This window comes from Otolemur garnettii, unplaced genomic scaffold, assembly GCF_000181295.1.
Source record: "Otolemur garnettii isolate 467f Iridium unplaced genomic scaffold, OtoGar3 scaffold00017, whole genome shotgun sequence".
NCBI lineage: Eukaryota > Metazoa > Chordata > Mammalia > Primates > Galagidae > Otolemur > Otolemur garnettii.
In genome coordinates this window covers 26,922,755-26,935,792 of record NW_003852412.1, presented here as the reverse complement: position 1 = coordinate 26,935,792, position 13,038 = coordinate 26,922,755, and the positions used below count along the sequence as shown (strand labels likewise).

General features: G+C 48.6%; 1 protein-coding gene across 1 annotated transcript; it reads right to left on the bottom strand.

Moving 5' to 3' along the window:
* Positions 1-4,741: 4,741 nt before the first annotated feature.
* NR2F1 (nuclear receptor subfamily 2 group F member 1) lies at positions 4,742-10,772 on the bottom strand. Its single transcript, XM_012802813.1, has 2 exons — positions 10,232-10,772; positions 4,742-5,236 (listed from the first exon to the last, which is right to left on the bottom strand). The coding sequence occupies exons 1-2, from the start codon at positions 10,740-10,742 to the stop codon at positions 4,956-4,958; spliced, it is 792 nt and encodes a 263-aa protein (XP_012658267.1). The 5' UTR covers positions 10,743-10,772; the 3' UTR covers positions 4,742-4,955.
* Positions 10,773-13,038: the final 2,266 nt, after the last annotated feature.

Genomic DNA, 13,038 nt, shown 5'->3' with positions numbered 1-13,038 from the left:
TATTTTCTGCATTGCATGTTATTTCTTTGTGCTTCAAAATTGAAACCACGTGCAGCTTTCTCCCCTCCGCACACACAATAAATGCGCTGCCCCCTCCCCCAACCCGTCACGCAACTATTTACATCTTGGTTACTCACTCTGCACTTCGACCCAGAGAAGAAATTGGCCCCATGAGACTAGGTGAGGCTTTGTGAAATCATCTCTCAAATCCGAATCGGCCCCCTCAGGCCCCCATCTCCGGGAAAGGCTCCTGGATTCTCCTCTTGCCCACCACCCCCCCCTTGCACAGGTGGTTGAGGCTTACAGAGGGAGAGCTAGCAGGGAGGGCATCCGGGGAGAAAGGCAGCTCCGCAGGGGCCGGCCAGGCCCACCCGCCACCCACGCTGTACCCGGCTCGCCCACCAGCCGGGGTCAGCGGTGACCGGTGACCGTTGGTGCCTCTGTTGCTGCTTGGTCCTGGCGACCTGGGCGTTGTGGACCCTCCAGCAGTGAGCAGCCGCTCCCTGGGGAGCATTCCAGTCCCAGGTCCTCCCAGGCAAAGAAGTCCCACCATAAATAAATAAATAAACTCCAAAGTGGGGAGAGGGAAAGGGAAAATGGATTCGCTGACAAGGAGAGATAATAAATGAGAGGCGCTTTCAGATAGATATCTCAGACGTGAAATTGCGCCCAGCTGGTTGTGTAAGCAAACAAATAGTTTCATGTTAGGAACTCTCAACTTGTGGCTTGATGAATAGAACACGACAGAGGTAAATGGGTCTTTAACTCATTTAGGGATACAACTCTTTGGTTTCCCAAGAAAAAGGCCCAGTGACGCCACGGACCCTGAGCAGCCCCTTTAACTAGAGAGTTTTATTAGTTCCCACTTGTGCCCCCTTCACTCCTCCCCACACTCCTCATACGCTGTGATTTGCAGAGATATTCAGGTGATTTGCTCGGAGGAATTGCGGAGCTTGCAGGAAGAGATTCTGCTGCTGTAGGAGTTAATAAGGAGTGCCTACGAGTGAGTGGAGGGAGAGGAAAAATACGATTTTTTAAAATAAACGTTTTTTACCACACGCCTCAAGCAGACAAACTCAGGTGATCTCAGATGGAGAGGACAGCAGATCCCTGCGACCCTGGCGCAAAGCTGGGCAGTGGCAACTCAGGGAACGGACCTGTCTTTGCAGCTGCCAAAAGCTGAGAGCTTGGAGCAACCCGAGGGGAGGAGTTCCCAAAGCCTGAGGTTATGCCAGGGGACAGGAAGGGCCTGGACTCCCACCCATAGGCTGGTAGGCTTCCACCAGGCCTGGCCCCAGGTTGGAAGTTCCGTGTGGGGGCTAAGGTCGGATCTTTCCTGGCTACTGCCAGGCCTTGTACCTTGGCAGTGTATAAGGCTCAACCTTGTTCCCTAGGGATTCCCAGAAAAGAGCACTTCCCCAGATAGCATTTCTGATGTTTTCCACAAAGCTGTGGCTAAGGTAGTTTAAACAGGCTTCAAAGTCCCTAAAGTCTTCAGTTGTCCAGCAAGTGTTTGGGTTAGGGCAAACGCTTGACTTTCCTAGGTCACAAGTAATGTGGAGAGGTAAGTCTCCTCACATCCGCAGCTAGCCAGCTGCTAAGTTGTATTTCCTCTGCCCCTGGGGAACCAGTCGGAACTACCCTGCTGGGTTACCCTAGGCCTGCTCTCCTGATTATTTAGGGCTGTGACCGCTGGGGCAGACAGAGTGGTGGCGGCACCCACCACCCACGGTGATGTCTAGAGGCCTACACCTGCTGTGACCTCACACCGGTGCCATGGCTCCCCCTGGTGCCTAGCATGAAGGTGGGCTGGCGGCTCAGGGATGTCCTGGAGGCCACCCAGGCAGAAAAGGCTTCCAACCTGCTACATCTCACCTCCTGCCCAGGTTCTGGGCACATCAACAACTGGGGACTGGGAGAAACTGGACGCTGAGCCCAGGCAGTTTGGCCACTACTGCAGCCTGCCCCTCTGTGTTATGAGGAGACCCAGGCCCCTCCACCCTGTACCTGCCCTGGGATGCCAGCACAGGTCAGCCCAGCCAGCAGAAGCCCTCAGATCACCAGACCCAAGTGGTAACTTCCAACTATCAGAAGGCTTAACTTGTGGCTTAGATGCTATGGCCTCAACTCCTAAACTTTCCCTTCTCGAGTTCTGTCTGGCTCTGCCGGCTCTTGCAGCCTGTCCAGCCCAGCAAAGGAGCCTGCATGACCTCTGAGTTCCTGCGAGGCTTTTTATCTCTCTGGATGAGACACACACAGAGACCTCAGGTCACAGAAAGACTGTCTTTCTGTGTGTAATGCAGGTGCCAGCCACCTAAGAAAAATCCACTGCTCTTGGTTCTCCCAGACAGGGACCGCATCTCCCCTTGCTCCTCCCTTCCACTCAGCCTCAGAGCCTCCTATTCATATACTAGCTAAGGAGGGAACCTGGGAGGCTAGGAAGGCCTGGGCTTCTCCCTGGGCTTCTCAGGTTGCCCCTAGGCATAGGCCCAATCTCAGGTCACTGGGATTCCTCAGACTAGGGGCAGTGCTTTGAGCCCCATTCAGCAAAAGCTAAGTTACCACTGTCCCCTCTGGACATCGGAGGAAGCACTTCAGACCAGTCTCCACACTAGTCGACTGTGCTTAGGCCTCCATATTGAAATTAATTGAAAAATACATTTCCAACCTATGAAAATGTTTATCTGTTTTCATCAGAGGGATCACACTGTAATGAATATATTTACATCTCATTTCAAGAAAGGCAGGAAGATCACTGAGCTCTGGGAGGCACATGCCTCCCCTCCCCCTCTGAGCCCTAGCTACAGCCCGCCCCACCCCATTGGACAGCCAGAAGGCTCTAGGATATGTCCTGGGAAGCAGCCAGGGGTTAAACGTGAGCTCTCTCCACCACCTCCAGCCTAGGTGTCCAACCCCCAAGGAACGCAACCCAGTCCCAAAGATGTCCCTGGGCATGGTGCAGAGGATGCTGCCTGGAGCGGGTGGAACCAGGGAACCAAGTGGCTCTGTACCCCACAGCCTAGCAGCCCCAGCTCAGGCCCATCTCCTTGCGGCCGGCCGGCTGCAGACTGTGGACCTGTCGTGGCTCCCCAGAGAGAGCATGGCACTGCCCATGCTGCGCTCCACCCAGAATATTAAAATCCTCAAGCAGGTTGGAGAGTAGAAGCTTGTTAACACATTTGGGGAGGGGTGGGGGCTGGAGACTCCTAGATAGCACATTGAAAGCAAAACATTGCCAGTGAGTTCTGAAAGTGAAGCTCTTGCCTCATCAGGGCTGTTTGGGGCTGAGGGAAGGGGGAGGGGTGAGAGGTGTTATTTTAAAAGATCTGGCTTTATTAATACGTTAAGAAAGAGCTCCCTTGGCAGTGTGTGTTCTCCCAGCATAGCTCTGATCCTATAAAACATTCATGCTCTGAAAGCTGTTAGAGAGAGTTGCCCCTCAAAGCACGCCCAAGGACAGGCCTCAGGGGGAGGCTTCTGTCCTCAAAGGGCCACTAGGGCCCAAATGCTGCTACTGGAAAGAACTTGCTCCAACCCAGCACTCTGACTCCCAGGGTCCGAGTCCTCACCCCTAAGTGCCATATGAGGGGCCTTCCCTCTGCCCACCAGAGCTCAGGACCCTGGTGGGAACAACTGTCCCAGGGTTTGGAGGGAAGGGCAAACCACAGCCAGCTCTTCAGCAGACCATAAGGGGGAGCAAAGCCAGGGACTTGCAGAGCTGAAGCCCCAACTGTCTCTCAGAGCTGGGAGACAGCTCTACCCATGCAGGGCTCAGAGGTGTCTGAGCTGTCCTCTCTTGCTAACCCTGCATCCGGCTCCTCCCTATGTCTCTGAATCCTCTGCTGCTCAGCAAATTCCCACCTAGTACCAGGCCCCTGGGGTACCTCCAGTCACTGAAGCAGGCTTCCGCCCCCCACCCCTATGGAACCTCAGCTCTGCACACTACCCAGCCTGCCACAGTCCCTGCCCTGAAGTCCCCTAAGTCTCTAGGGCTCAAGATCAAGGCAGCCAGCCCTCCAGAGACCTACCCTGCAGAGCCTGGCCCTTCACATTTACAAAACCAAGGAAGCAGCTTCGTTTTAGAAAATGAATCTAGCCAATTTAGTCATGGGCCTTATAAGTCCACCCACCCCCAATCCCCTATTCTACTAATAATTGAGGTGGAAATTAATCAAAGGCTCTCTTGCACTGATGACATCTATCAAGCAACCAGACACAAATTTTGCTAAATTCTTTTATTTTTGTTTAAATTTTCACTTCAATTTTAATTCTTGAAGAACAGCCTTGACAACATATATCGCACTCATTATAAGAAGCAAAGGGTTATATCAAAAATTATTAGTATAGAATGACAGAAAATCTGGTTTGGAACCAGAAAAAAATACAAAACAGATATAGATACATAGACACAGGACAATTTTTATAATTATCTGGAAAATGTTATTTTCCCCTAATTCTTGTTTTCTTTTTCTTTATGCGCATACGATGTTTAAATTTTACAAAAAATGAAAATAAAGACTAGTATTTTACAAAATGAATAACAATGTTCAGTGTGTGTGTGTGTTTCTACATAGGATTCAGTCCACTTCCATATGTGTTGTTTTCTGTACAGAATATATCCACATCTGTCCACAATCAATCCCGGAAGGTCCATTAGTCTCCTTCTGTTTTATTAAAATTCTCAGGGTCCTCTCTTCCAAAAACACTTTTTTTTCTTTTTCTCACCATACGCAAAGTCCTTTTTTTCCTTTCCAGAGCTCACAGATCTGATCCTAAGAGTCTCTCTTGCCCATGCTATGCAGCTTAGACTGCATTTCTGCAGGTGGGCTGCTCTTGTCCCGGCCTCCCCCCTCCTGGCCTGCCGCACCCCTGGTGTCTCAGTGCCTTTGGAGTCCTTGGCCTGGCGGGTCCTCTGAGTCTCTAGGGGGTAGGGGCAGCTGGGAAGTGCCCCACGTCTAGGAGCACTGGATGGACATGTAAGGCCAGTTGAAGCTGCTCCCAGACAGCAACATATCGCGGATGAGAGTTTCAATGGGGGTTTTACCTACCAAACGGACGAAGAAGAGCTGCTCGATGACGGAGGAGGACACGGTGCGCAGCGAGGGCAGTCGCAGCAGCAGTTTGCCAAAGCGGCTGGGCTGGTTGGGGTACTGGCTCCTCACATACTCCTCCAGCGCGCACTGCGACTTCTCCTGCAGGCTCTCGATGTGGGCGGCATCCGACAGGCCACAGGCATCTGCCCAGCAGCCACAGGAGGGAGAGACAGGGAAAGGGGGCACACGTTAGGCCAGTGAGCAGCAAAGGCCCAAACCAGCCATTTTTTTTTTAAAAGGAGAAAAGGAATAAGACATAGAAAAAAAAAAAGAAGAAGAAGAAAAGAAAAGAAATCCGCTCCTCCATACCTCCCAATTTCCTTCTTTATCATTCCCTTCCCCCAAGCCACCAATATAAAAAATATAAATAAATCAACCCCCCACCAAGCCTAAGGGAGCTGGAGACAGGAGCACACACAGCAGAAGCAGTGAGCTCTCTGTTCCTTTTGTTTTTCCCCTTTCACCTTTGGGTTAAATAATGTACAGTGCTGGAACCATGTATTCGGTGTGTAACAACCTGCCCTTGGCCTGCAGGGGAGCATCTTTTTGTTGTGCTCATTAAACCGAGTACTTTTGCCCCTCTTGCCCCTGATTTTGGGTTATTCAGGACCCCTGAAGAAATATGCAACCTGGAGGCAGATCTTAAAAGATTCTTACAGTCCCCTGATAAACCCAAACGACCCTAGAGAAACCTCAAGGAGAACCTAGGTTGGGTAGTGAACAAACACATGGGAGGGGAAGGGGTCACGAGCTGCCTGGGATCAGACCAAGCCCCTGCTTGAGCAATGTAGGGTTTGAGATTCACTATTTATGCAAGCAAGGACTCTGCAGCAAATTCTCCATGCGGGTGTACACTTCTATCTGTGCCTTAGATCAAGTAATTGAAAATTGGTCACATATCTGTAAGCTGTGAAATAATCAGGAGGAATATGACTCAGTTACTCTAGGCTGTGCAAAGGAGACATCTTTAGTGATCAGGCACAAAGCTGCTGCTGCCTCAGAACTGGAGTGACAGGGACGCAAGGGGCAACTTGGGGGAGATAGGCTTTCTATGGCAGGAGCATGGAAAAAAAAGGCATCGCCACAATGACAGCGTTTCAAAATCTGTGTGCTCATTTCAGTGTTGGACCATGACCCTTATTGTTACTCTAAAAATATTTCAGGACAGCAGATTATACTATATCAACTAACTAGAGGCAAGCAAACAGAGGGGAAGGTGGAATCAGAGGAGTGGAGTAAAGGCTTCCTTTCCTAGTTCAAATACCCATGTTGTTTCTTATATTAATAATAAATATTTAAAAAACAGGAAGATCACAGAAGAGCCCTTAGCCAGTGAGGAGGTTGGCCAGACATCAAAGGCAGAGTTTGCTAATATATAGATCTGGGAAGAAATTCCTGCATGGCAATGCCCCTGAAAGGACACTGTATAATTATGAATGGGCAAGTGTGACCTCAAGAAGACACAACAAATGATTCAAAGCAAAACCTGTATCTGCTGAGTTTCGGAGCTTTACGTCCTTATATTTCAAGAACTGAGATTTACAAAGTATTCTATCACCTTCATCTACAAGGCTATGGCCTCCAGCAAAAATACAAATAAAACTAGCCATAATTCAAGAACTTCTGAGGCAAGTCCCCTTTGACCTCAGATACAGACTCGATTCTTCTCAGATGTCTAATTACTCCAGCCAGCCAGTTGGGTACATCCACACTGGCCTGGCTTGGGAAGGCAGTGAGAGTTTATGGCTAGCAGGGCCAGGATAGGAGCTCTTTGGGACTTTGCTGCTTACAGAGGAGACCCTGAAGTTTGCCCTTGGCCCTGATTATTATCCTGGCACTGCTGAATGGCTGTGATGGGGACCCATATTTACATCTAGCTTGCTTTACATGTATTGCCAGTTCATTATGGCATGGGGATCACTCTCAGCACTAGACAACACAATAGGAAAATGACTCACTGATATCCCAGCAGGTTTGTGAAATATATCCATATGCCATCCCCTCAGGACAGTAAAATGTTTATCTTATATTTACAATTAGGGTTCCTGGAGTACAAGGTCACTTTCTAACTTCCGAATAGGCCACTCTAAGAGAGACAAGTCCAGGGAAGGCCTGCGTGGGCCCTGTGCTGGCTGCTTCCATTTCTTTCCCTTTTTGGAGGCGGGATGCTTGTAGCTAGACCTGCCTGCCAGGTACCAGCCAGCAAGTTCTGTGGCCCCTCTCCAGCAGGAGACCGAGTTCTGGCCTGGCTTCTCACTCCGGGTATTCACTCATCCCCTTGCAATAGGATTCTTCCAACTGTGGACAGAAGGTTTGAGCTCTCAGATCGATTGGGAGATTGTGGTGACAAAGCTAGGTGACCAGGGGTATCATGCAACATAGATTTATGCTCCTTGAGTTATACCCCAGATAAGAAAATGAGGTAGAATGTGCAAAATCCATGTCTCACTTTTTATACTGTAGTGTCAATGTGGGTACTCTCAATATTTCTTCTATAGTGCATGGAAAAGAAATTATGTAAATAAATAACCATTACTGCTCAGGCCCTCCTGGCTTAGCCTTTGTAGTGCAGAGAATGTATTTCATGTTGTGCATTCAGAAGAGTTTAGTGTTCAGGAAATATAGATGTAATCAGCTGCCATAACTAGAAATCAAAGTTATTATTGTGCCGAAAATGGATTTATTGTATTTATGTTAACTAGATGGTTCCTTTCAGAGAAGGTCTCATTTATTTGAAGGAATATTTAGGTATATGAATTAATGAATTTTTTAAGAAGTAAGTTCAGGTCATGACCTAGTCCTTGGATGCTGTCCAAAATATTAAGGATTAAACATACCATCCGGAGGCCAAATGTGAAAACCACCACAGGGGACCCCCGTGCCAGCTTCAAATACTCAGCCAGAGCAAACCACGTTGGACAATATGTCTAAAACTGTCTTTTCCATCATTCAAAGTTTGCTTAAAAGTTGGATGACTTTGAGAAGGCTTCCCATGAATTCCCTTCTGGCTAGTAATCAAAACAAGTTTAGTCAAAAGTGGAAATGTGTTGTATGGAGGAGGGGGGCTGAATTACTACTGACAGCTCTATTTCCATTTTCAGATATTCTGCTTGCAATTTTCCAACAAAATAATTTTCTTGTTCACTTCTAGGCACCCCTTGCACTTTGAAGACTTACTTGGTCCAAGAAACTTCTTTGGAAAACTTTGTAAAGGAATACTTTTCACAGGAATGTTTTAGGATGAGAAGTTAAAAGAAAAGCATGAATAATTCCACAATGTTTCTGCAGTATACACAGCCTTCCTCACCTCTCTCTGGGAGAGAGGGCATGAGATTAGCTAAGTCAAAGGGGTTCAAAGAACCTTGGGGGGAGTAAGGAAAAGGGAAAGGAGACCTTTTTTGAGAAGACCTCTGTCCAACTCCAACTCACATCTCTGCATCGAGACACCTCACTGGATGAGATTTTAAAACCCCAGCTCCCCTGACACTGGCTTGTTTCCTGATGAATTTGGCTAAAGAGCCGGGTAGTAGTGAGCCAGCCAGGCCCCAGGCCTGCCAGAGCTAAAGCGGCCTGGTTGTGCTTCCCAGCCTCTTTGTCACTTCTGAAAAACACTTTTCCATCAAGAAGATTTATTAAGATAAAATGCATTCAAACATCACAGAGGCTATTCAATAAATCTTCCATTTGTTTTAAGGTTTACACTTTATCCTCTTGCAAAGAATAACTCCCTCTCTCACTAGCAGACCTGCATTTGCACTGGAAGTAAAAGGGGGGCAGTCCAAGTCCATGGGTCTGGCCACCCTGCATACAAATGAGATGCTCTTGTCTAAATAAATTATCTGCTGTTCAGATCGATATTAATACTACATTTGCTACATTACAATATTGTGCAAATTTAAGAGTCATTTTAATACAATGTAAATACGATTCTTCACGCATGAAAGCCAAGAAATATTGATAGATTATACCGTTGCTTACTGTTCAACAAGGCCTTGGGTAAGGAAATTTGCTATCTCTGCTCAAGAATGGTTTTAATTTGGCCTTTGGAGGGTCTAGCTCTAGGATAGCTTTATTAGGAGAGTTTATTTGTTCTCCAAATGGAGGAATTATAAACAATAGTGTCAATAATAGTGGTAAAACTGCGGCTAACCCTACTTACAGTGGGCAAGACCCAAGATTGGGTCTAAGCAGCTCTGTTCCTGGCCAGAGTCCTTTCTGGCTTTGTTTATATTCCCCCTCATTACCTGCTGTCCCGGGTGTTTATATGTTTCTCTCTTGCAGGTTACAATAATAAAAGGCGGGCAGTGTTCTCAGAGGCTCAGACCAGAGCCCTTCAAAGGCAACGTTAATACACTTTCCTGGAAGTTAATTTGAACCATCTATCATAAGAGAAATTGTTAACATGCACGTTATCACTGCCTACTCTTAATTTGATATTTTTTAAAGCACTCTGTTACATTTTCAGTGTTCAGATGTTTTGCATAGCTATGAAATTTATCTCAGGGCCGGGAATCCTCCCGTACTTGCGGGTTCTACAGTATTGCTTTTGTTTTTTATCTTTCTTGTTTAGATCGAATCCGTTTTTTACGACCCCCAATAACCTCAGCAACTGCAAACATGAATGGTTTCCGATAAGGGAAAATCAGGTAGCAATAAAGCAGGATTATTTATGATTTATTTGCACGGATTCCTCTCTTTCCACCTCTCTGTGTCTCTGTGTCGGGAAACTCACCCAGGGAGCGCGCCACGCAGGGGGAGAAGCCACATTCCCACGTCTCTCCCTTCCCTCTCCTCCCCCAGAAACGCACAGCTCTGGCTCACACGTACGCACCCCGCACACACGCGCAGCCGATCGCAGCACCGACTCGCTCTCCGCACACACACCCTCCGCGGCCCCGGCCCGGCCGCCCGCGCTCGCACCGCGCCGCCTGGGCTCCCCACGGCCGCGCTCCCAAGATGGCAGCGCGCTGCCGGCCGCGTCCCCGCGCGGGGGCCCAGGCCCGGGCTGGGCCCAGTGTCCGGCGAGGGCCCGCCCCGAGCGGCGACGGGCGGCGCGGGAAACGCGGGCTGCCGGCCCGGCGGCCCCAGGCCTGCCTCGCCCCCGCCGGGGCCTGCCCTCCCCGCGACCGCAGCCTCACCTGACGTAAACAGCACGATGGCTTTGAGGCAGCTGTACTCGGCCGAGTCGACGTGCAGCGCCTTGAGCTTCTCCACCTGCTCCTGGAAGATGCGGATGTGGTCCATGAAGGCCACCACGCGGTCTGCGGACATGGGCGAGGCGTGCAGGCCGGCGGCGGCCAGCAGCGGCGCCACGTGCAGCGGCATGGAGCACTGGGCCGCGTTGAGCACGAACAGCTCGCTCCAGGTGAGGCGTAGCAGGGACACCTGGTCGGTGATCTGCAGATCCGGGAAGAAGGGGATGTTGCGGGCCCACTCGACGGCGCTGAAGAGCAGGCGCGCGGCCAGCTCGCAGATGTTCTCGATGCCCATGATGTTGTTGGGCTGCATGCACTGGCTGCCGTAGCGCGACGTGGGGTAGGGCTCGGCCCGCAGCAGCAGTGAGATGTAGCCGGACAGGTAGCAGTGGCCATTGAGAGGGTCTCCGTTGGTGAGTGCGTACTGGCCTGGATTGGGCTGGGTCGGAGGCATTCTTCCTCGCTGAACCGCTGACAAAAAGAAAGAGAGAAAAGAGGCAATGTGCATCCAGGGGGCTTGCGAACATCGCTGCGCCGCAGCGCACCCAACACAATGCAGAAACTCCCCGCAGCCACACGCTCCCCGCGCATCTTCTCTGGCTGACTCTCACTCACGGCCCACACCCGGAAATATAGAGGAAGGCCCTCCAGCTCCCCAGCTCATGTGTCCAGCCATCGCCTGAGCCCCCTGGCCACCTTAGTCCCTCCAGAACTAGGCCTGACTTCAGGGTCCCCGGCCTGGCAAGGCCAAAAAAGTGCCACCCAACCCCTCGGTCACCAAGAAGTAAAACACAGATAAATGAAACCCCACTCACCCCTCCAGAAAGAATAAATCACGGTTAAAAAAGAAAAAAAAGAAAAAGAAAAAGAAAAGGTGAAACCAGAGAAAGGTTGTTTGTGGTTCTAGGCAAATGCCGAGCGGCCTTTTCATTTGCAAACAAGCAGCGCTTTGCTCATAAAATGTTTCCATATTCTCTTAAAATGCTATAGAATTATCCTTAAAAGAGACACAAGTAACATACCCTACTAACCACTTACAACTTTTGAGTAGAAAACAAGTATTCTGCACCCCTCTCTTCTCCCCTCCTCCCCACCGCCCCATACAAAGTTCTCACCAATAAAAACAATAGAAAATTTAAAATTTACAAGGAAAAAAGTTAAACTTACAATAGCCAAACATTATTGAAAAAAGTGGGAAATATGATTAATGTCTGTCCTGTGTGGTGCCACTGCAACCTGCAGCCAGCTTTTGCCCAGTGAATGCACGAGCTTTCAACTGCAAAAACACTGGATTCATTAACCATCTGAATGCAAAACGTAAGCATGCTTTGAGTTCTTAAAGCTGACCCAAAGTTTTTTAAAAATGTGTATGTTTTACTTCAACAGTGCCAGCGTTTTAAATTGCCATGTAAACAAAGACAACTTTAGGAAAAGTTAGGGCTACTGAACTCTCCCCCCCCAGGCAAATTAATATAGATATGTCCATGTCCGTGTAGCTGTCTTATTTCAGGTTGTCCACTGTTTTCTCAAGTTTACTTTGATTCTAATATTAATGCTGGTTCCAGTGCAATTTAAGCTCTTGAGACATAGTGGCTAAAATGCTTTTTCTAATTATAGTTTTGAACTTGGCAGTTATTTTTCAATTAAGTCAGAGCACAATACAAAGTTTTTTTTTTTTTTTTCAGATGCCTACAAAATCTCCCTGGAGCTAGAAATGAAGTCGTCATATTTGTCTGCTCCTTGAGATCTGAAGGAATTCAATTTCTTTTCTTGTGGCATATAAAATATAATTTTAAAGTCAATTACAAGAAAGAGTAATCTGCAGTCTGCAAAATTGACTGGTTTGATAATTTGACTATAAGACATCTCTAATGATTGTCAGGAGATAAACTTTAACTGTAAACTGCTAAATATATTTATAAGAAAAGTACTGCATCTCTTGCCACATGAACATGAAGCATATCCAAATACAACATCAAAAGTTGTGTTAAAAAAACCAAACCCACACAACACAGCGATTAAATGATGTGGAAGCTCATGCCAGCTGCAGTCTATGCATTATGGCCAAATCAGAAGGATCGGTAAATGCTGTTGTAAATTGTAATTTGTATGCAGTATTTAAGCAGAGGGTGGAGTTTGATGAAGAAATAAAACGAGTATCATGCTTTAAAAAAAAATGACACAACTATGAAAGCAGGGTTCAATCACAAACTTTCCTTTCAAAGTGGAAGGGTGAAAACAAGGCCACAGCTCTGGAGGAGGCGGCCCCAGCTCCGTGAAGAGGAGAGGGAACCAGGGAACGGGCCAGAAGCCCCCCTTCCCCCCTAATTAGACCTACAAGTGCAATAAATCTCACTCCTCTTTTTCCAAGCTAAGCTTCCAAAAGGATGATGGCAGCAATGAATCTATGGTTCAGGGTACTCCAGCCCCAGCCCTCCCCCATTCTAAATAAAGGGTATGATGAGGTGGAGGGAAAGTGGGATGAAAAAACACAGAAACAGAGTTTTCTGGGGGAAATAAGCCCTCCTCCCCAAGTTCATGCCAGCACAGCCCCAAGCATCCTCAAGCACACGCGGGAAAGAGACAACACACACCGAGCACATCCAAGACAGAGGAAAGGAGGGGATTTTAAAGCCACAGCTCACGATCCCAGGGATACAATCCCGAGCAGGCAGCGGGCGGGGTGGGGAGCCAGGGAGAGGAGCGCAGGCCAGGAGGGGGAGGCAGCGGCAGCGAGCTGGGGCGGGGGG